Source organism: Neolamprologus brichardi, chromosome 12, assembly GCF_056152115.1.
Source record: "Neolamprologus brichardi isolate AB-2024 chromosome 12, ASM5615211v1, whole genome shotgun sequence".
Classification (NCBI taxonomy): domain Eukaryota; kingdom Metazoa; phylum Chordata; class Actinopteri; order Cichliformes; family Cichlidae; genus Neolamprologus; species Neolamprologus brichardi.
In genome coordinates this window covers 20,582,809-20,605,611 of record NC_142115.1, presented here as the reverse complement: position 1 = coordinate 20,605,611, position 22,803 = coordinate 20,582,809, and the positions used below count along the sequence as shown (strand labels likewise).

The following is a 22,803-nucleotide window of genomic DNA, read 5'->3' as shown; positions in this document are numbered from 1 at the left end:
GAAAACAATTTAAAACACAATAGATTGTGATGTTGCTCATATAAAGAATTAACACCTTAATGTGCTACCCTCAGCTCAAATGCTACATTTACAATGCTGCCAATTTGCAGGTAGATTTGCTTTAGTGCTCATAATCATTCCTAGGCTTGTGTAGGACACTTCAGCACTTCTTAGCACTGTTCCAGTATTTTCTCACTTTTCCATTGTTAGTGAAGCATAGAATAAAACCGAGCAGGAAGCAGCATGGGATGTGGAATTGGGACACAGCGTCATAGAAAAGCTGAAGCTAATCAACTTTTAAGATAGGAGGAAAATAGGGCAGCTATGTTCAACCCTTAAAAACTGCATGTGTAAGCAGCAGCAAAACTGAAGCACGTCACCATATGTGTCTACTAATGTCAGTGAATTAGAACCGTTTCATGTCTCATCTTCAGACGTGCAATAGAACCCAGAAAACAGTGTTACGGCTTTGCTTCTTCAGGTCTAAAAATAGCTGCCGACAAAAGGCTTTGGCAGCTTGGCTTTAATGTTCTGTGCCAAGAGAGCGCGGGGCCCGTGCAGCAGGCAGTCGCTCCGAGGGACGAACGTCAGGATACATACTGTGCGTGTGGTTTACTTTAAAGTCTGGTCCTATCGTTGCTGAATATACGTTTGTTAAAAGCACTTACAGTCACACCGAGAAACCATGTGGAGTTCAGAGGGTACAAGGTAGAAAACAAACCCGTTCTGCTTTCCCTGTTTCAGTCACATTTTGTCCTGTATCACATCAGGATGTGATCTGACCAAAGAGGCTTAACCGTGGTAGGTGTAAAACCACCTCAAAATTCTGAGACTTTAACGCAACTAACAAATTGCCTAGTCTAGACAGAAGAAAACAAAAAGACAGTTAATGCCACCTTATACATAAAACATGACTTGAAAGCAGACTGAGTGATGAGCAGGGAGGAGAGTCACACCAAGGTCATCGTTCTAGGCGAGTTATACAGAATTTCTAAGCCAAAAACAATCCATCAAGAGTGGCGACTGCAGCGTGCTGACAAAGCAGGACACATGCAACAACACAGCACACAAACAATTAACCCTACAACTGCACAACAACACATGTATGCGCACACAGATGAGTCACCACGGGTAAGTCATAGCCAGTGTTTTTCCACAGCCCTCCACGCACATCAGAGAAGTTTCCTTCCCTTAGACCGGCTCGTGTCGGTCAGACGTAGTTTTAAACGGTGTATTTTGCCCCAAACCAATCTTTTCCTGAACCCGGCCGAGCGGTTTTGTTGCCTAACAAAAATCAAACAGCAAGTGAAAAAAACAAAAGCATAAAAGCAAAAAAGCTGTCTGACAGGAAGCCCGAAGGCAAACTTCTCCCACTACGACACATCGCCATCCAATCCCTGTCCCTAGTGCACATCGACTGCTCAGTACTTCACTTAATCCCCGTCACATCTCTGCTTATTCAGATCTGATATTAATGTCATTTGTCTCCATCTGTAATATGCAGTGCCCACTATTATTTAACTCCATCGTACTGATTTAATTTTCTAACCGGGCTTTAATTTCTGCTAAAAGTGCAAATCGGAGGTTTCACTCTTTACGGCGTTATTTATGACTGTGAGAATTCAGGATGTGGCTGATATACAAGTTTGTCTGATTCATCAGTTATGAATATTTCAAAACATAACAAAATGGGAATTTTCAGTTATTATGGAGGGCATCAATTACAGCTGCCCAATAACGTTAATGTGAATAAATGTAATAATAGAGCTTGTTTAGAAGATGGGACATTTACAGCACCATTCAATTTCCAACAAAGCTTAGAATATCTGGGGAATAGGATTATTTTTTAGTCAAATTAGCTTGTATGATACTGCCTTACTGTGTATGAAACCAGCAGTTCTTTAAAATCTGTAAATGCTTCTTTTTAATGAACCAAAGTAAATTTGAAAAACATTATGTGAGAACAATTATGAATTAAAAAAAAAAAAAAAAAAAAAAAAAGGTAAAATGGGTAATTTAGCATACAATTTACATGTTTTTATTTTTTAATTGGTGCAACTCGAACTGTTTCTTTCTCTCGCTCTGCGCCATGGTACTCATCTGAACTTCGCCAACTTAAAGCTACTGGACGCCGCCTAGAATGTCTCTCCAGGAAAACAGGACTTACTATTCACAAGGACATGTATCTCAGTCATATACAACACTATAAAGAAGCTATTCATCATGCTAAATCTGCTTACTACACCTCTGTTATTGAATCTGCTGAAGGAAACACTTGCACGTTGTTTTCTACATTGCATAATATTGTTAAACCCCCAGATACATTTGCCATACATACACACTCTGCCACAGTTTGCAACAAATTTATGGATTTTTTTTTTTTTTTTTTTTTTTTTTTTTTAAAAAAACACCAAGATTGAGAATCTTCATCAACAATTGCCTTCGTCCTGTGAAATAGTCAATTGTTCTATCTGCATTTTTTGTCCTTCTCAGCTGTCATCCTCTCTATCCAATTTTGAACTTCCCACAATAACTCAGCTATCTTCCATAATTACTAACTTAAAGTCATCATCATGTAAACTTGATCCACTGCCAACAAATCTTGTTAAACTCTCATTCCCGTCTCTTGTCCCACTGATTGCTAATATCGTACACTCCTCTCTTATGTTCCTTCTTCTCTTAAAACTGCAATAATAACTCCAATACTGAAAAAGAATGGTTCAGATCCCTCCGATCTAAATAATTTCAGGCCAATTTCAAATCTCACTTTCCTAGCAAAAATTATTTAAAAGATAGTGGCTGCACAGGTTCATCATTATCTCATTGGAAATAACTTGTACGAACAGTTTCACTCCGGCTTCTGTTCATGTCACAGTACAGAAACAGCCCTAGTAAAAATCACCAATGATCTTTTGCTTGCAGCTGATTCTGGACTTATATCCATCCTCATTCTCCTTGACCTTACAGCAGCTTTCGATACTATCTCCCACCGCATCCTCCCTACAGATTAGCATCTATTGGCATCAATGGTACAGTACTCGCCTGGTTTACTTCTTATCTCTCTGGCCGCTCACAGTTTGTTGAATTACTCCCTCACAGATCAGTATCTACTCCAGTTAATTCTGGTGTACCCCAAGGCTCTGTCCTGGGTCCTTTACTTTTTATCATCTATCTCCTACCCCTAGGTAATATTTTTTAGGAAGCATAACATCCAGTTTCACTGCTACGCAGATGACACCCAACTCTACCAATCCTCCAAACCCACAGCTACTCTCCCACCCACATCCATTTCTGACTGTTTAAGTGAAATCAAGGTCTGGTTTACTCACAACTTTCTTAAACTTAATGGCAATAAAACAGATTCATTTTAATAGGCACCAGATCAAAACTGACTACATTTCCAGCCAGTCTTTTGTTATCCATTGATAACTCTGTTGTCACACCCTCCCCTCAGGTTAAGAGTCTTGGTGTCATCCTCGATAGCACTCTGTCCTTCACAGCACATAAATAATATCACTCGGTCTTCCTACTTTCATCGCCGTAATATTAACCGTCTTCGTCCCTCACTCACACCACACAGTACCGCCATACTTGTCAATGCTCTTGTCACATCTCGTCTGGATTACTGTAATTCTCTTCTCTATGGTTTACCTCATAAATCCCTCCATAAACTGCAGTTGGTTCAAAATACAGCTGCTCGTATTATTTCCAGAACTAGATCCACTGAACATCTAACACCTGTTCTTAAACCGCTCCCAATTCACCCCCGTGTCAATTTCAAGATCCTGCTTCTCACTTTCAAAGCGCTTCACAACCTTGCTCCTCCATATCTATCCGATCTTCTCCATACATACTCACCCCTTCGTACACTCCGCTCTTCTTCAGCTTCCCTTCTGTCAGTTCCACCTGCTCACCTGACTACCATGGGACTCAGAGCCTTTAGTTGTTCTGCCCCAAGACTTTGGAATGCACTTCCACTTGCTCTACGGACCACACACTGTCTCACCACTTTTAAATCACTACTCAAAACCCATCTGTTTAGAATTGCATACACCTGATCTGTGTTTGGCCATTTTTACCTTGCTCAGTTTTTATACTTTTATGACTGTTTATGTCTAAATTATTATGTTATCCCAGAACAGGTTATAAGAACCATCTTTAGCAGAAAAAAATGCCCATGAATATGCTGCAGTTGTGATAATTTACTGTCAACATCAAAATATTGAAAGGAGCCATATTCCTGGTCATGAGTAAGCACCACAGCACAGGCAGCAGGGCAGCAGTACTCACTGTGTAGACTGGGTTTCCTGCCTGCACCCTCATCTCAGTCAGCACCCAGATGCCATTGGTGAGCTTCATGGACTGATACAGCATGTCCTGACCATCTACTGTGCGCTTGGCTATGGTGAAGATGTTGCTACCCTGCAGTTTGTTAGAGGCTGCATCTGTAGAGGAAGCATAATGAAACACTGTTAAATTGCAGTTTTAATCTAGTTTAGCGATTACTTAATATGGAGTTACTCACTGACTTCTGCCACGATCAGCGACTAAAACCATTATTAAAACGCACCAAATCATTACGGATTTCTTTTATTTCCATTTCTTAAAATTTCACTCCAGGCTGTCAGTGCAACAGAGACGCAGCCACTCGTTTAGAATTTTCCCCTCAGCCATCGTCTCACTCTTGTGCCCAAGCAGGACATGAAATGCTCTCTCTATGTTCATCAAGATGAAATTTAATCTTTGGGGGGAAAATCTCCATTAGGCCATCATTAGGAATTCTTCTCCAGTTCAGCTGCTCTCACACTTGTGTAAAACTAAATTATCACACATAAATAGGGAATGCAGCTGATGAGTTCCCATCAAATACAATTTGCTTCATTACCAAGGATCTGATTCTGAGCTGTAGACTGTGCTGGCTACAAAAGCTACTGAATATGTCTGGATAGGATGTTTTTTAAGCAAGTGCACTCTCCATTCTCCAACCATCCTTCTTACCTGAGCTAAGATGACAGTCTTTGATCTGAAACTGGGCCTCACTGTCATTAGGAATGTCTTTCCATGTAGCAAGAAAAACTTGCCGCTCTGTGGAGGAAGAGATATAATTAGTGATGAGTGCATTGTCAGAGCACACAATCAAATGCACATCTGAAAGCATCGTCGATTTTTTCGTAAAGGAAAATGTACATACTGCATTAAAGAGGGGAAAAAAAAACAAAAAAAGTCCAAGTAATGAGCGAGCAGCTTAGCACAAGACTTCCTGTTGTTGTTCAGGCTCTGGAGCATTAAATCTCAGCCTCTGGCTGCAGTCTTGCTGCTAGCCCCATCAGAAAGCTCCACGGGGAGAAATGCCAACACGTTTTCACAGAATAAATCAAATGACATCATGAAACAAAACGTGGGGGGGGGGAAAAAAAGGCAGAAAATATCACTGGTATGCAATCGAGGAGTAGTAGCTGTGCAGCCCCGAGATGTGAGTTTGTTCAAGCAGCTGGACACTTGCATACATCTACGTCACTGACTGCTTCACATGCGCCGAACAGTCACCTTCACTCAAACACTGACGTACGTGTCTATCGCTGATGTCAGATGGGCTTCGGCCTTTTTAAGTGAAGAGATTTTGCCAAGGAACACTCACCCATCTTCCCATCCTCTACAAACAGCATGCTGATGGGGTACTGGCAGCTGAAGTAGAATACGTCAATGTTGTTCTTAACAGCCACCTGCAAGAGTGATTACATCGAAAGAGGGGGAAGGGAGGACAAGAGGAGGACAAACATGAAGCATTACATGAGTAATTACATTCCAAGTGCCCTCCAAGGATGGGCATTACTGCTTATGTGCACTGTTTACTAAATAACCAGCTAAAGTTGCTACGATAACTTGTGCATTCAAAAACACAAATACAACGGTATTAACACGGTGGGGCCCAACAGTCTGAGGCCACTGCTCCTATTAAGCATTTGATTCAAATTTAATCCTTAATATTTCATTACAAAATGTTAATACCAGCTTAACAATTTTACTGAAAAGCTCCATCTCCAATTTTCAGAATAACCACGTATTGGTTTGCCTCCTTTTACTTTAATGACAGCAGCCCTGGAGCCGCTTGGAAATGGACACATTTGCTCAAAGCGGATAAACCATTTTATCCCAGCGTGATCTGACAATGATACAAAGAGTCGTTTTTGATAGCACACTGAGGCTTCGCTTCCTCAGTGTTCAAGTCCCCGCAAATGTTCAGGAATTTACATAACATGACAAAGGAGGAAGGTCCAGGACGGGGAGCGTTGCTTGGTCTTCAGATCACTGTGGAAAACATCTAAGGAGGGTTATGGCTGCAGCAGTACAAATCCTTAACTACACAGATGCAGCCCACAGGGTTTGATACACTACGGTGTTTTCTCTCTTTACATACACTCCTCTGTCACAGCCACAAATGTGGAAATGGTAAATAGCAAATAGTATTTTTTTCCCTTCCACTGGTATTTCTAAGCTAACCGAGTGTTTTGATTTTGTTTTTCTTCCTGAGAAATGTTTTAAAGCTGCAAAACATCTTTGAGTCGACTACTAGACAGCCTTGTTTTGACACAAGTTTTCAAGCCTTTTATTCTTTATTCAGGAAATTCTGCATCAGTGCTGAAGTTGCTTTTCTACCTCTCAGTGAAAAAAAAACAACTTGATTTGTTGATCTTGTGATGGTGTGCTCACTTACGCTGCGTCTCACCATGCTTTGGATGAAACTGATCCAGTTTCCGCACACTGTTTTAGAGTAGTGTAATGCACAACCCCCTCAGAAACTTTCAGACATGACTTGACACAGAGAAATCCTCTCATCTCTCAGAATAACAAATTGACTTCTGACACTTTCACTTAGTTCTGAAGGCACATTTCTCACTATCACAATGCTACAAGTAACCAATGTTCAGCCTGGAAACTTGAAGAGGAGCTATTTTTATAGCAACCAAGGAATATCTGCAAGTTTATGTACTTGATTCAACTTTTAATGAGCACATCACATCCACCTGAACATTTCCTAAAGCACCAAACTCCCACTACTGGCAGGTGGACATAAAAATACAGGGAAAAAAAAACAACTTTTGGACTCCACTTTATAACATCATTAATAAAAGTCGTGTTCATAACTGGCCCCTCACCGTATCACCAAAGATCTAAATATAATCAAATTAACCGTCTACAAACAGCCTTGAAATATGATTTACAACAAGATATAAATAAACATGAAAATGAGAAAGATCACAACAGAAGACCGTGTTAAAAATAAAATCTGAAAACTGTCCAACACAACAACCACATATAAAATTATAAAAAAAAAATGTGTATGCCACAGGCTTTAAACAGACAATTCATAGTCTATGCAAGGCAAAACTACAGGATACAGAAACACTCTAGCGACTTGTGGTAGAAAGCGAGCACACGACATAACACGCAGCAGCCAGTGATACTGATCGGGCTGTTGAACAAAGAGGTGCTGAAAGAAGGACAGCGAGTTCAAACAGAGCATGGCAGAAGAATGGCTCATGAATTATTCATTACAGAGCATCTTATTCCTGAGTGCAACACAGGACAGCACAAAAAAAAAAAAAAAAAAAAAGACCACAAAGCTCCATTCTGAACATTTGTGATCTAGCGGTCTATTAAAAAGGGTTAGATGCCCAAGATGAGGGGGTCTGACATCTACTGTAAAGAAATTAAATAAAGAAAAAACAAACTTCCAGTCTAATAGTATCTGACACATTATTACATTACACAACCTTCAAGTTAGTCAAAGGAGCTTGCAAAGAAAAGCGTCTGGACTTCTTTAAGTTACTTGAAGACGTTTCCCTCACTTCAAGTAACTTAAAGAAGTCCAGACGCTTTTCTTTGCAAGCTCCTTTGACTACGATGACCTGGATGACTGAGAACCTTCACAGACAACCTTCAAGTTAATCTACTGGCAGCACAATAGTTTCCAGCTCTGTCAAGTCCCCTTTTATGGACAAAAAGATGCAGAAGTAGCTTGTCATTTTTCAGGTAAAGTCTCCACTGCAGCATTATTATTATTTGGAGACTCAGTTAACTGCTGTGTCCAGATGTTGCCAGCGTACGAGTGTAAGAAACAAACTGCTTCGACACGTTAATAGTTAAAAGAGCACTCAGAATATTATGTGACACCTTCATCACAACAAAATACAACACATATCTCAGGAGATGTCAAACCCACAACAGTAACCATCCAAGCGGGGCCGTGAGGCAGCACCGCAAAAAGGTTAGCGAGGCTACTGAGGCCAGGAGAAACAAAAGAGCCATGTGCTGTGAGACCGCTAATGACCAATCCCACCTCCATCGCCCCCTAAGGCGCTCTTATCTTCCCTCTCCAGCTGCACACAGCACCCATCCACCATGCTGGCCAGTTAAAAGAGCCGCCCTAATCAAGAAGCAGACAGCCTCTGCCGTTTTGTTTTTTGTTTTTTTAACATTTTCAACAAATCATTATGGCTCTGAAGTCTGTTTTACGCTTTAATCACATTACAGTTTACAGTGTGGGAATTATAGTATAGCTTGACTAATCAGTTACAACATATGGTCATATCTTCAGGTCAGTGCCTCAAAAGACAAAGTGAAGTCCACTGGATATATCAGGTTAAATGATTCATAAGTTAAAATTTAGTGAACTTTAATTTAGAATTTGACAGATTAAGCCAAGTAATGTTTCTGTTTAATTATGAAAAACTTTAAATAACCATGCCAAATCCATTTAAACTTACTGAATCTATGCAATGGGTGTCATAATATCAGGAGTCAAATTTCAGGACGATAAAGTTTTGAAAATTCAAAAACAGTGGAAATAAGTAACCACTTATTCCGATTTGTTCTCGACACCAGTCATGTGTTTGATAGCTTATGTTACTGCCACACTGTGACGCTGAAAAGTTCAGCCAAGTTTGGATTCATGGAAAACGAATACAGAAGCAAGGACAGAATAACACTGTCATTTCAAGCAAAACAAAAAGTAGCAATGTCATAAATAATTTAGGGGAAATGAACACAAGTGAAGGTTATACCTGCAAGTTGTTAAGAGGCTCCATCTTCATGACAGGTCCCACAGTATTGAGGGGAAGAGTCACTTCAATAGTCTGGTTTGGGCTGAGAGGAGTTAGAACCTGCAGTGGACCAGCTGGAGCGAGACCAAAGCTTAAGCGAGACAAAGAAGAGAAAAAGGCAAACGTGAGCATCCATTGCAGGGTTTGCTCAAGGTCTATAGTATCAAGCTTCAATCTTGTGAAAACCCTGTACAGATTATTAGCTGGTCTTACCTGTTTCTGTTAAACTGTATAGCAAAATCAGTCATGACACTCATAGCTTTATTGGTGAGGGTCATCTCCATTTGGATGACCCCAGAACGGCGGGCAAAAGTGCCTGATATCTCCAAGCCCTTGGCCTTCAAAGCTGGAAGCCAAACCTTAACAGAGACAAGATCAGTTATTTTCTGAAGGATCTCTTCTGTTTTTTTTAATCTTACCCCAGCTTATATAAACTTACAGTTTTGGGGGCGCTGTAGGCTCCCATAGGCATACCAACTCCCCCTCCAAGATCAAACAGGTCATCCAGACCGCCGCTGACAGGGGCACTGAAAGAGGCTGGCATTGCAGCTGGGGGAGCACCAAAACCAGCCCCAATCTGTGGGTCACAAAGCAACACGTTCACATTCAATGTCACTTTGTACTGAGCAATCAAAGGCCAACAAAAATTCTGAAAAATGACTTACAGCAGGACTTCCACCAAGGTCTCCTCCAAGCTGAGCAGAATGAAAAAGCACAGAAGTAATTGAAGTTATTTAGTGCAGTATTAAATTATTTTCTGACAAGTTTAAGGTGGAGGATTGAGAGGTGGGGGGTGGAAGTCTAAAATGTCTTTTGGTGAATGATGACAGCTATGGGGTTTATATCATTATATCAAGTAACAGCAAAAAGGAGATAAAAGAATAGTAAGACTCCTTTTATGTACTTCACTTTTTACCATCCACAAGTTCTGCCTCCTGGTTGTTGAAATCCAAGAGCTTTTTGTTAAACTGCTGCTCAATAAATAGGTGTACTGTCATTGCGACTTCACACTGTGACAAAGCTAAACTACTGTGCACGGAAAGAAATTTTTTGACCAAAAACACAGGTGTGAGTCATTAAAATCTCACCTACAGGGAGTGTGGTTGGCTGGGGGGTGGGGGGGACTGACAGTGCAAAGTGCAAACAGACTAATATCACTGTGGGATGACTATTCAGAGGGGACACAGTGGCACAACAGGGGACAAGAGAAGGGTTTAAGACTGGTGCTGGCCTTTAGTGGTCCAGCACGGTCCCCTGGACCAACCTCAGTGGGGCTGTAATCTGGGGGCGATGGGGATTGATGTGGGAGCTGAGGTGACTGAGGAGTGTCCATCCGCAGGGGAATGGGCGGCTGATTGAAAGATGAGACACCACAGAGCCCAGAGATAAGAGATGGACTTAAGGATTTGACATCATGTTTACGACATATATCAGGACAATAAAGATGATAATGATGAATGAAGAGATTTAGGTACATTCGCAAAACAACAACAACAAAAAAAAAAAAAACTACAACAAAAAACAAACAAAAAAAAAACCCCAACATAATAAAACAGTTTTTATATTCTATAATGGCCTGATATGGTTTATAAATGTTAAGCCCTCCCCTTCCACGTAGTTACCGGCTCAGACTCATCCCCCATCTGTAGGTGCAGCATTGAACAAAGAAGGGAATAAATACAAGAGTCAAAAGAAAAAAGAAAAAGGCACCAAAAGGTAGAAAAAGGACACAATACAAGGATACAATAGCTGCAAGCAGTGATGAGGGGGAGGCCAAGCAGTCGCCATGGCAACTTGAGCTCATCATGTCAATTTTTTTCCCCCTGTTATTAATGTGTTGTTCTATCAGTGGTCAGACAACTTTCAGATGACATGGAGAGTCCATACATCAAGTCTGGTGGCAATATATCAAACACTGAGATTTTGACTGGTTCCAGCAAAGTTTAAAAAAATCAGAATGTGCCTGAATCTGTCCCAATTGGAAAAAATTGGCCTTCTTAAAATCCAGTATGTCAAAAGTAGCCATGAGCATCGATAAACTTGGCTTTATCAAAGTGATCCACTGTTTTTCGCATAAACGGATCTTCAGCTGCAACCCACTGGTTACAGTTGAGGCACAGCCATAAAACTTTGTGGAAAGAATCAGCCAACACTTCTCCATTTAGTGCACCAACATTCACTTCAATTGTTTACCAGAAGCGGCTTGTATGTATGTTGCATGGCTGCTTGGCCCCCTGTTATCGTTACTGGGCGTCTTTAATGTTAAACCTCTGGGTGAAATAAACAGCCTATCAATTTCACTTAAATAATCATGTTCAGAAGACATACCAGGCTGTCAAGTCCTCCTCCAAGAAGGTCCATAGCACCCATTTGCATGCCACTAGAGGCTGGTGGTGGTGGTCCGGTGGTGGTGGGAGGTGTCAGGTCGAGATTGAGAAGATCTCCCAGCAGGTCTCCTTGGGATGGGATGACAGCTGGAGGGGCATCAGAAACTGCAGCAGCAGAAGCTGTGTCAGGGCTCTCACTCTCCCCACTGGTAAAAGCAAGGGGGGGGGGGAATGATGATGTTTAAGCCATATACATTATGACAACTTTGGTTATTATGAAGCCCCTAATTTGTCATTAAACTCCTGATAAAACTCAATCGAGTTCATATGAATAATGGTAAATGGATGTAATGAATTACATCCGAAAGAAGGAACAAACAAAGAACAGCTCCACAGCTTGGCACTATTTGCAAGTTATACTCAGCAGATTTGCTTGAAAGCAAAACACCATAGTTAAGAGGGCAGTTCCACTCAAGTAAACTAAGCCCTCTGCCTGCAGTGTCAAAATAATTAAAGTCTATGACTCACGATTCAGTACTGCCAGGGAGTCTCTTGTGCTGAACTCCGCGGCTGCCCTCAACAAAGGCACTGGGAGGCTTGTGGTAGACAGAGGCCAGAGTACCAATGTGGCAGATAAGTTCCTCCAGCAGTGTAGGCTCAATCAGATCTGTCTCCTCAGAGATCAGCGGCTTCTCAGCCAGAACCACCTCTTTGGCAGCCACAGGGTCTGTGGAGAGCAGACGCCAGTAGATGTAGCCCCGGTCTCTTAGATCTGGGTTATCAGAGTCCTGTGAAAAAGAGATGAGTCATAAGGAATGTCTTTATGTTGTATGTTTAATAAATACTTAATGTTCGACTCTGTCTTGGCCCAGAAGTTATACAAAGATATCAAAAACGGAGTTCGCCTTAGGGTAGTGGTAAGATTTGGATAATGTATGAGGCAATCTGACACTGTACTTTTTTTCTCAGCATAGAAAAGCACAAAGTTCTCAACATCAAGTAAGCTTAAAAGTTACTTCAGTGAATAGCCAATATATTCATTCTTTGAAGTTGTGAGGCACATTGTCTCTACATTGCTGCTTTCTGCTAGCCTTTTACAAGAAAAAGAAATGTTTGTGTGCATAAAAATTGGACTTAGGGGTAAAATTACCATTTTCTTTTTTGCATGTTTGCCAATAGTATACACAAGTACTGGAAAAAGAAAAAGAAATGAATAAATGTAAATCTGTGAGAGGATTATAAAGGTCTGGATTTTGGAACAGAAATAGGAAGCCCCTTTTAATAACGTTTAAATGACACAACTAAAAGAATAAAAAAATAAGCAACAAAGTTCGAAAAGCAGACAATAAAGGATGCACTGTCAAATATGCGCTGACAGGAAAAATAGCATGTATGACGTAGACTGCTTATTCCCCCGCCCCCCCTCACCTGTGTGGCTAGGCTTAGCACCTGCTGCACCAGCTCTTGGGTCTCCGTTGGCTTTTTCAGGAACAATTTGACGATTGCAGTCAGGAGCTGCAACTGCACCTAGAGGCCAGTGAGAACACCAAATGTGTTACAAATGCTCACGCACTGCTTTTAAAAGCAAGTGAATAAATGATCATTAAGATGTACCTTAACACTGTGTGACAGTTTAAGACACGCAGTGAGGTTTTAATATGTTTTACATAAATGACACACCTTTCTAGCAGTAAATAGTTTAAGACAATTTTACACATGCACTGCAGCCCCAAAATTTCTGTCACGGCACAGCACAAAAAACAAGTTGTTTAATATCTGATTGGTTAGCTCAGACAATACAGTCCCTTGTGTTAGGTCTGCGTAATGTTCACAGAATACACAATGAGTAAGTGCGCTTAACGTGTCCTTCTTCCTTCATCAGTCAATAATACAAATGGAATATATTTCCAAGGCAATAATATGGGAATCAATTAATTACTTAGGGAGAGTCTAACACCAAGCAAAGCTGTGTAATCCGACAGCGAGCTGTGGCAGAAAGGTCTTCAGAGTAAAGGCTGGCGTTTCAACAAATACGCCCCTGAGCCACATATAAGAAGTGACACACTGAAATATTGTAAAGCCTTCTCATTAATCCCAGTTAGTCACAAGAAATTTTGTTCCACTGTTTCTTTATTTTTTCTTATTTTAATCATTGAGCAAGCTCACTAAAAAAAAAAAAAAAAAAAAAAAAAAAGTCTGTGGTACTTTCAAAATGGTATATGCTTTCTCATCCTTTGCTACAGCTAACCAGTGGTTTTAATGATTTCCTGCTTGAAAGGGTGCATCTGTTACTTCCAGCACTGATGGCAAATTATTACTGCAGCTTCCATTAAATATTGACTATTTCAAATAACAACCTCCCCACACCCTCCTAAATACACCTGAGTGCTTTCATCGTGGAAACCCTCCAAAAAGCTCTCCAGCAGCTCATCAGCATTGTCGATGCGCTCAGCGTACTCTCCTACAATCCAGATCATGGCAGCACGCGCCTCCGGCTCATCAAGAGAGTCCAGATTTTCACACAGAGTGGCAATCACACTCTCGTATCTGCAAACAGTGACACAAAGCATCAGCGCATCAGATTCAGAGACACTTAAACGCAAGACTGACAAAATGCAAATTGCAGTTATTTTCTTAAAACAGCATTCATCCATTTGTCGCCGAGATGGACCAAAATAACTAGAATAAAATCTGATCAAACAACCACATGTCTGGCTTGTAATACGTGGTAGCAAATAACTGCCTACTTTCATATCCAGCAGACATAGAACCACATTAAACTGCTTTGGAGTCGTGTTTTCTGGCACCCTGACAAATGTAAATTTATTATTCACTCTCCTTTTAGCTCTGGTTTGGTTTTCTTGTCTTTCGCAGGCAACATGCCAAACTGTGAAGTTTTCTGCAGTGGTTGGTGAATTTCTGATCTGCATAAAACGCTTGATAATAATTTAGTTCATTTACATATTGCTTTCATTTAAAAAAAAAAAAAAAAAAAAAAAAAAAAATGCTACAGCACAAATGCCTAATTAATAGAAAATCCAAAGGTTTTACTGGGCAGTGACTCGTGTCGCTCAACCCACAAGGCATGCTGATCTGGAAACATTGCAAAGCTGCTCCCATAGAGGCTCACAGCCTTGCAGCTGTGTAGGCACTCCCCTGGATCCACAGCCAAAGTTGGACTCCAGACAAACCAACCTACCCTTTGAGCCAGGTACAATCAAGTACTGTCGAGTTTTTTAGAGGGAAACACTTTGTCTTTATGATCAAAAGGTTTTCACTGCTTATTTAAAGATCAAGAGGAAATGAATGATGAGGTGTCTACATGTGCATAACAGCATATGTAAATAAGGGTTATAAGTCTTTGTCATACATTTGATAAATGTGAGGATTATTCATATAAACACAGAGAGTTTTAAGTAAAGCACATATTCAAGTGCTCTGCACTCTTTAAACCGAATGTAGGTAATTAAAGAGTTAGCAAAATGTGAAAACAAACATGTCCAAGAAGAAACCTACTTGTTAGGGTACTTGCGGAAGATGTCCTTGATGACCACAATGGCCTCTTGCACCACATAGTTGACCTTAGTCTGGATGAGGTCTAGCAGTGTGCTGACACAGCGCTCGGCTGATTGCTAACAAACAGCGAGAGATAAAGAAAAAATGACTGGCGTGCAGATTAAGTAGTTCAGTAAGTGTTCTTGTAAAAAAAAAAAAGTGTACTTGATTTTAATGTGGATGAGATTCTCCTGAAGGACATCTCCTTGAGCCTTGACACATCGCTTTCTACAGTCCTGCTACTTTTGTATTACTCCCTGAAAGTCCCACTCTAAACTTTTAGCATGCTGGATCTCATCCACTGTGTCTAAACAGTACATTTTTTAAAAGAAGATTTTATTTCGGGTTAGGGTTAGTGGTTAGGGTCACTGTGTTGGTGGGTGCACAATAGCATGAACAATGCTATGTACCACAGCTCAGCTCATGTCTGCTGAAAGTTGTCTCTCAGACACTTCAGGTCATTTTAGCAGAACTTTGAATTGACAGTTGGATCCCAGGAGACAAATTCATGGTGTACAACTCTGTGAATGTTAATATGCTGGCATGCTACTCTGGACTTGATGCGCTGCCTTCAGGCTGTGACAGTGTGGCGCTCTTCTACTGAAAACTGCTCTTTGGTCTCTGGGTCACAGCCAGATTCCCAGCTCTCATCACCAGTGATGATCCTTGACATGAAGGTTGAGTCAGTTTGACACAGGATTTGATGTTTGCTCTCTGTGCGAGGTGCTAACAGAACCGAGTTGACAGCCATGGAATCAGCAATGGAGTAGAAAGGGTTAGAATAGAGGAAAGAGGAGAGCAGGAGAATACAGAGTGTGGGGTCTATGGTGAAATTGCAGCCTGCAAGTGGTTAAAGCAGGACTTCCACCAAGTCATACTAGCACAGCATGAAGCAGCAGAGCGGTTCATCAACACTTGTTTTTTTGTTTGTTTTGGATTTCTTTTTTTTAAACAGTCATAAATATTTCCTGATGCACAGTGGTAGATAACATCTGTGTAGTGCGCAGAAAATGATTTCATTGGTTTTACTGAAGATTAATTTCACTTCACAATGAAACCACATTTTAAATGTCAACGGTAACAAGTTAGATTGAATCCTGTGCTGGATACTCATACTTCCCCAAAATGGAAATATTAATAAGCTGTAGTTCAATTTGTCTGAGGAACTAACACATAACAATGCCATGATGACAGCACCACCTTGTGTTTGAAACTCCGTCTTACTGGTTGGTGGCAAGTAGATTAACTATTTACAGCACTGTGATCTTCAACTACCAGCGAAGTGAACACACAAACCTAGGCATTCACTATGTAGCTAACACAAATATTTAACCAATGAAGCGTCTGATGACATCACCTTCGCTTACCTCAACTTTGATGGCACAGCGGCCAATGGCTCTGACCGCTTTACGCACAAAGTCCACATCCACCTCAGTGGCATATTCCTTCAACTCTGCCAGCACCTACAGCAGGACAGATGTGTGTCACTCACTGGATTCTGTTAAATAGATTTATTCTTGGGAGCATCCTTAGATAATGTTGCATTATAGATGTGGGTTTCTTACCTGAGCAATATTGGCTTGAGATGCTAGGCGAATCATAATGTCCAGCTTCTCCAGTTTGACGTAGATGGGGTCATTGTACTTGACAAAGAAAACCTTCATTTCGTGCTTCAGAATCTCTGGGCTGAAATGACACATTAAACATTGCTTGTTTACAAAGTTAAAAAAAAAAGGAGTCTAACTGAAATATGACAGTTTATTAAAGACGTGGCAAAGAGACCCTCTCTTCAGGCTTACCGTCTCTGGACAATGAGATTGATGTTTCTCAGCGCCACATACTGCAACTCAGGCTCAGCAGAGAGGAGTGTAACCAGTGGAGGAGCGAGCTTCTTCAGTAAAGTGCCATAATAGTCCAAGTCTTTGGGCAGCATCTCCATGAACTTCATTAAAACTTTAACCGCTGACAACACCACTGCAGAGTTGGCATGCGAGAGCCGTGGGGTCACACGCTCACAGATGCTAGCAGGTGTTATTAATGTTGGAAAAGGAAGAGCAGAAAATTAAAACTAGTCCACAGTGAATAGAACAGGCTTAATGACAAGCACAAGGACTAAGCCGTCTCCTTACCTTTGGGACTCCCGGTCATCACGAGGTGTGTAATTGGCCAGACAGTCAAGGATGAATATCTGTCCCCACTCTGTGCACTCATTAAGAGCTGTCAGCAACTTGTTTATGGTCTGAGGGTTCAGGTCCATTAGATTACTATTGGGATGAGACTCAGCAATCTCAGACAGCGCTGCTACTGCATTTGCGACAACCTACAAATGAAGACAAAGCCACAGATAAATGCTAACAGGAAGAAAACCATGCCCACTTACAAAAGAGATCACTGACATTATGTTCAACATCTGCATGCCAACAATGGGCTTATCAGTGAACGATAGAGCTATGGCTTATAGGCAGCTCTGTCACATGTAAGAAAGCTGGCTCAACAGCCAGCTAAAAAGGTTTCGTTAAAAAGTCGTACCATAGGGTTGGAGTCAGAGATGAGATCTTTAAGGGTGTCCAGGAAGCCCTGATCCTCCACCAACTGGGCATTGATATCATGAAGCTTTGCTACACAAACAGCAGCCGTCTTCCTCACGTATGGGTCTTCATCCTTCAGACATTTTCTCAAAGGCTCACAGAGGTACTCTGTAATCTTGTCCACACGGATGCAGCCCATGGTACGAACAGCAAGAGCCCGGATGAGAGGGTTGGGGTCTTCACAGTCCTAATGCGTGATATAATGAGGTCAGAAGTTCTGTTGCAAATATTTTATTAATTTCTAAAGAATCCTGCATTACACAAGCAACTTTTTAATTTGATTTAACTCTTGTTTGTATCAAAATCCTTGACCATATAAAATGGCCCACAATATTTCTGGCACACAAAAAAAATAATTAATTAATTAATTAAAAAAAAAAAAAAAAAAAAAAAAAAACAGGAGTCAAAGATCACCTAAACAGCTGATCATTTCTTACAGCATCTACATATTTATGACAAACTGAGCTTTACCTTTACAAAGGTGTTAACAGCCATGATCGCCATGTCTGGCTGACTTTTTGCGTAGTTCATCAAGTAGAGGTAGACCAGCTTCTTCAGTTCCAGGTTATCTGTTTGCATGCAGTTCACAACATCTGGGAACAGAGCACTGAAGGAGAGACGAGCTGTTATACGACTCACAGTGAGAGCTCATGTATGCAGTTCTACTCTACATTTGTAGACATGATTTTCACTGATATTTTCCCCTCCAACTCACCTGACATCCTTGCCCACTGTCATGGATGCAATGACCTTCTTTACAGCCTCCTTCTTCTTCTCTTTCTTATCACTATTGAGCTCTGCTTTGAGCTCAAAGATCTCCCCTGTACACAAGACACAGAGATAGGATTAAAAACATGAAATGGTATAAATGTCCACGGCTAGAAAAAAAAAAAATGCTGGGCGAGTTGATTGGTCAACACCAGTCCTGTTTGGGTCAGTGACCTGTGAAGCAAACTGGCTGAAAAGCACTTCCATTTTACTCCACTAAATTTATTTTAAAGCTTCAAGCACACTCATCTTCTGATATGTGTAGATGTATAATAGAAAATATAAACTATTATTAAATGAACTACAGTATTTAGCAATAATTAAATTGTTCTTTTTGCGAACCAGTTAATGTGTGATTGATAGGCCTGGGAGCCCAGTGGGGGGAGGGGCATCTTTTAGAAACATCTTAATTAGAAACATCTTATTGTGTAATCCAACTGGTACACAAATAGGATGAAAGTGCTTTGCCAACATTAAAATGTGCAAACTAGACAGTGGACACACTGGCTGACATTTTACAATTCTCTGTCAGAAAGCTGACTGGCTGTCAGCTGTAAGCATAATGAATGCGGTGCAAGAGCTTTTTCTCCCACAACAGAACAATGGAGTGGGTTGTAGAATAAACACCTAGACCTGTAGTTTTCATCTAAATACTTCTGGGAGGTTGCTATTTCCTTAACAATTATTTCCTTGAATTATCTAAAACTATAATTAGTTTAAAATGTAATCTTTTCATTGGAGAGTGAATGAGTTCATCAGCAAATGTTTACAGAAGCACTTATGTTGCTGCTGTAAACCTTTCAGCAGTTTAGCGAAACAAATTCAATTCAGTTGCCCTACAATTACCATTGCACTGTAATCACATTACTATACTAAACTCAACAGCCACATTACAGTTACAATAATGTCACTATCTGCACAATGGGTGCACAAAGATATCAAACATGTGTTTTTCATCCTGCACATCTGTGCTACATTGAGCTTATCTCAGACATGTGCAGAGATGAGGAAACGCAGGACTTTGTGTAAACACAAAGCTAGTAAAGAACAGTGTTATTAAAGCAGAGTGTATGCAGTGTGTGTCAAATATAAACACAAAAGGAGTGTGTTTGCCTATTTGTGTTGAATTGTACACAGAATTCTTTTTTTTTTTAATTTGAGAATCACGTTTAATTTAGTTTTTATTGCAGTCTAACTCAGCTGCCTAATTAGGGTACAAACTACACACTGCAAGCAAACTGCAAATTATAAGCTTAAATTTGAATCTGCAGACTTCAGTGTTTGCCAGGCAAATTAATACTCAAAGTCTCTTTTGCATGTGAGCTCCACACTGCACAACACAACATCAGGCAGATCCAACGGGGGGAAAATTTTGAAGGAAACTTGTTCTTATGTCTCAGGTAAACCTTAAAAACCAAGGAGTCTGGTACACTATCATTTACAAGCATCTGTTTATATTTCTTAAGCCCTGTGTGAGAGAACAAAGAGGGCTTCTAGGCTTTCCCAGAGCAACATTGTGTGAGGTGAGCTGCTGAAATACAAGGAGGCCTAGCAGTTATCTCACTGAGAGCTAATTCTCACTACGTCTTATCTGATATACAAAAGCCAAAGCTCTTGTTCTTGGGAACAACTTTGATACAAAGCCGTGAGATGACATCTTTAAGTACATTTTCTGTTTTGTTTTCTTTGTTTTTTCCTTACTTACATCTACCTTATAGTTCGGTAACATTCCTGGTTCTACCAGAATATGCTTGCTCTTGAAACAAGTAAATGTGCTTGGCTTCATAGACTTGAAGTTAGTAAATACAGGCCAAATCATTTTACTGGGAATCTACAGAACTTTTGTTTTATCAGCGAGAAAAAAAACATCTATTGAGTACTTTAACAACCTGGGAAAAGGTTAGGTCCCCTTTGGTAAAAATAATAATTTGGCACAACCCAGCTCACAATGACAATAAATCCCAAAGCACTCGCATAAATATAATGTGTAGGTAACAACAACAATAATTATAATCTCGCACTAAGGAGTTCACCATGTTAAATCTTCTAAAGAACAAAGTTTCAAACCTTTCTTGGTAGTGGTGAAGTACTTGGAGTCCGTCATCTTGGATCCAAATTGTCGATTCTCCTGCAAACGAATGACAGGATGAGAAAGATGATAGCGAAATCTTTTCCTGACTGGAAACTTGGAGCATCACGAGAACAACAGGAAATACTAGAAATGCAAGCACAGGGAAATAAAAGGAATTCCTGTCTTCTCCTGAATAAATGGTAGGGATCTATCGGAAATCAAAACAATGGATTCTGTTAAAAAAAAAAAATCAGACACTAATATCTTCTCTTTACAAAAAATAAAAAATAAAAATCATCTTGGTCAGCACGTATGGGGCCAACAATAACTCTTGTCAGCCAACATTAAATGTTTTCTTCTGGGTATCATTAGCTATACTTCCTCATCCCGTTGCCCTTCAAGGCACCATTTCATTTTATTTTTACTTTTCTTTTAAGTTTAAGGTACAAAGATGCCTGCTTAACACATTTCAGAGAAAATTGTAAAATATTAAAATACTATTGGAAAAATAAAACCTGTGTTTTTACATGAAATTTTGACATTTTTGGCTTATGGACAGCTGGTCGTTTTTAGGAGGTCTCCACAACAGATCATCTGCCTCCATCTCACCCAATCCCTAGTATCCTCCTGTCACACACTCCATCCATAAATCTCGTCTATAGTCTCCGTCTGTTCATCCTGCCTGGAAGCTTCATATTCAGCATCCTTTTCCCAATGCATCCACATCACCTCAGCCTTCTTTCTAACTTTGACTCCAAACTGCTCGACCTGAGCTGTCCCTCTGATGCACTCTTTACTAATCTTATCCATCCTGGTCAATCTAAATGAAAAGCCACGTTTAATTCTGCCACCTTTAGCTTGGCCTCCTGTCTGTTTTTGTCAATCCCGCCATATTTTCTTTCTGTTGTATTCTGTCACTAATCAGCCCTGACATCTCAACTACACCCATTCCACCCTGCCTGCACCATCCTCTTCACCTTTCTTAAGCACTGGCCAATGTTTAGGTTGGCGTCAGGTATTTAAACTCAACCACCTACACCTAGTAGCTTAACTGGACAGCAGTTTACGTTTAACATATATATGGCTTGTTCATACTAACATATGTGGAATTTGTCTCTTTAAAGTCTTTCTGATATGAAAATAAGTTAGTGTTTCCTTGACTATGCACCGAATATCTATTATTACTGTGTTACAAATATTAAAAATACTGCTGCAGTGAATAAACAAACCCATAATGATTTCATTAATCCCACTTATATTCAGTTCAGTCAAATGGTAGAACACAGAAAGAGAGAGAGAAAATTCCTTCACAATATTCCGTAAAATAACCCTTTAGGCTCTTCAACACACGTCTACATTTATGAATGAATCCTGTTCGACTGACATGTTAACTTGTTATTAATGGTACTGAAATACACATTAACTAGAGCACCGGGTTTCAGGTACCAGTCGATATCCGACAATTCGCTAACTAGCCACAAGTTAACCAAAACCGATCCCAACTGTCGACGTAGTTAGCAATACGTTAGCCGATTATGATCCGTTTGTACGATAAAGCACACTGCTACCGCCCTAAATTGACACCGAAACTCTCGCGTACTTTTACGTAGCTTCTGATCTTACAACATAAGTATTTAACAAAAGCTGTCGTTAACTTACACCGCTAGATAAAACACAAAGTTGAGAAAATGTTCTCTAGCTGGCTAGCATTAGGCTAGAACAGCATTAGCATAGCTGGCTCGAGTCTGTACGAAAGAAGGCACACGTAGTTGAGTAGTTAACCCAAAATGAGCTAAATTGCAGCCGATATTTGCGCATTTAAAAGTGCATTTCAATCCACTACTCACGCATAACTGATTTGCCCACTCCTGCATGTTTGCAGCAGTTAGAGTAGATGAATGAAGCTAATGCTAAAGGATAGCAGCCTGGTGCAGTGTGCCTGTCAGTGTCAGCTAGCGCCTGACCACTTCTCTGGCTAGCAAAGCTGAGACATGACCTTCTAAGTAGGGACTTAAGGAAGCCTTTGCCGGGATAGTTAAGCTCTTAATCTGTCGGGGTAATTAAGACCTTACTCAACGAATTAGCGTACCTTCTGGCGTCAAAATTAAACTCGCCATACAGTGAATTCAGCAAGCACAAATATCTTACCGTGACAAGCGTAGCAGTTACTGTGATGGCCTTCGTCCCCTCCTACTTGATTTACTTCCGTCTTTTAACAAAATAACAACAGCCAGGCAACGTCAGCTCTCATTCATACAGGGCTGGTCATAATGAGACAAAGAAATTCAGGAACTTTGTCAACGCTGTGCGCTTTTCTTTTCAGCTCCAATCCGGCTACTTAAATCTACATACAGAGTAGGTAACTAAATATTCACTTTCATTAAATAAAT

At 40.5% G+C, this 22,803-nt stretch overlaps 1 protein-coding gene across 6 annotated transcripts in view; it reads right to left on the bottom strand.

Moving 5' to 3' along the window:
* The window catches only part of ap1b1 (adaptor related protein complex 1 subunit beta 1), a 29,187-nt gene extending 6,476 nt beyond the window's left edge, over window positions 1-22,711 (bottom strand). Inside the window, exons 1-23 of one of the 6 annotated variants that reach the window (XM_035905009.2) lie at window positions 22,562-22,711; window positions 20,410-20,470; window positions 18,290-18,395; window positions 18,046-18,181; window positions 17,516-17,761; window positions 17,116-17,306; window positions 16,786-17,007; window positions 16,552-16,672; window positions 16,354-16,449; window positions 14,948-15,063; window positions 13,813-13,978; window positions 12,860-12,958; window positions 11,960-12,219; window positions 11,433-11,637; window positions 10,727-10,747; window positions 10,369-10,455; window positions 9,770-9,799; window positions 9,544-9,681; window positions 9,318-9,463; window positions 9,066-9,195; window positions 5,639-5,723; window positions 4,999-5,085; window positions 4,291-4,445 (exon numbers count right to left, since the gene is read on the bottom strand). In XM_035905009.2, the coding sequence (XP_035760902.1) occupies window positions 4,291-4,445; window positions 4,999-5,085; window positions 5,639-5,723; window positions 9,066-9,195; window positions 9,318-9,463; window positions 9,544-9,681; window positions 9,770-9,799; window positions 10,369-10,455; window positions 10,727-10,747; window positions 11,433-11,637; window positions 11,960-12,219; window positions 12,860-12,958; window positions 13,813-13,978; window positions 14,948-15,063; window positions 16,354-16,449; window positions 16,552-16,672; window positions 16,786-17,007; window positions 17,116-17,306; window positions 17,516-17,761; window positions 18,046-18,181; window positions 18,290-18,395; window positions 20,410-20,446 (2,880 nt within the window). In that variant the 5' untranslated portion in view covers window positions 20,447-20,470; window positions 22,562-22,711. Of the gene's footprint in view, window positions 1-4,290; window positions 4,446-4,998; window positions 5,086-5,638; window positions 5,724-9,065; window positions 9,196-9,317; window positions 9,464-9,543; window positions 9,682-9,769; window positions 9,800-10,368; window positions 10,456-10,726; window positions 10,748-11,432; window positions 11,638-11,959; window positions 12,220-12,859; window positions 12,959-13,812; window positions 13,979-14,947; window positions 15,064-16,353; window positions 16,450-16,551; window positions 16,673-16,785; window positions 17,008-17,115; window positions 17,307-17,515; window positions 17,762-18,045; window positions 18,182-18,289; window positions 18,396-20,409; window positions 20,471-22,260; window positions 22,371-22,502; window positions 22,524-22,561 lie in introns of those variants that run through there. The other 5 variants (XM_035905010.2, XM_006784277.3, XM_087849131.1 and 2 more) reach the window with 5 other exon arrangements.
* Window positions 22,712-22,803: the final 92 nt, after the last annotated feature.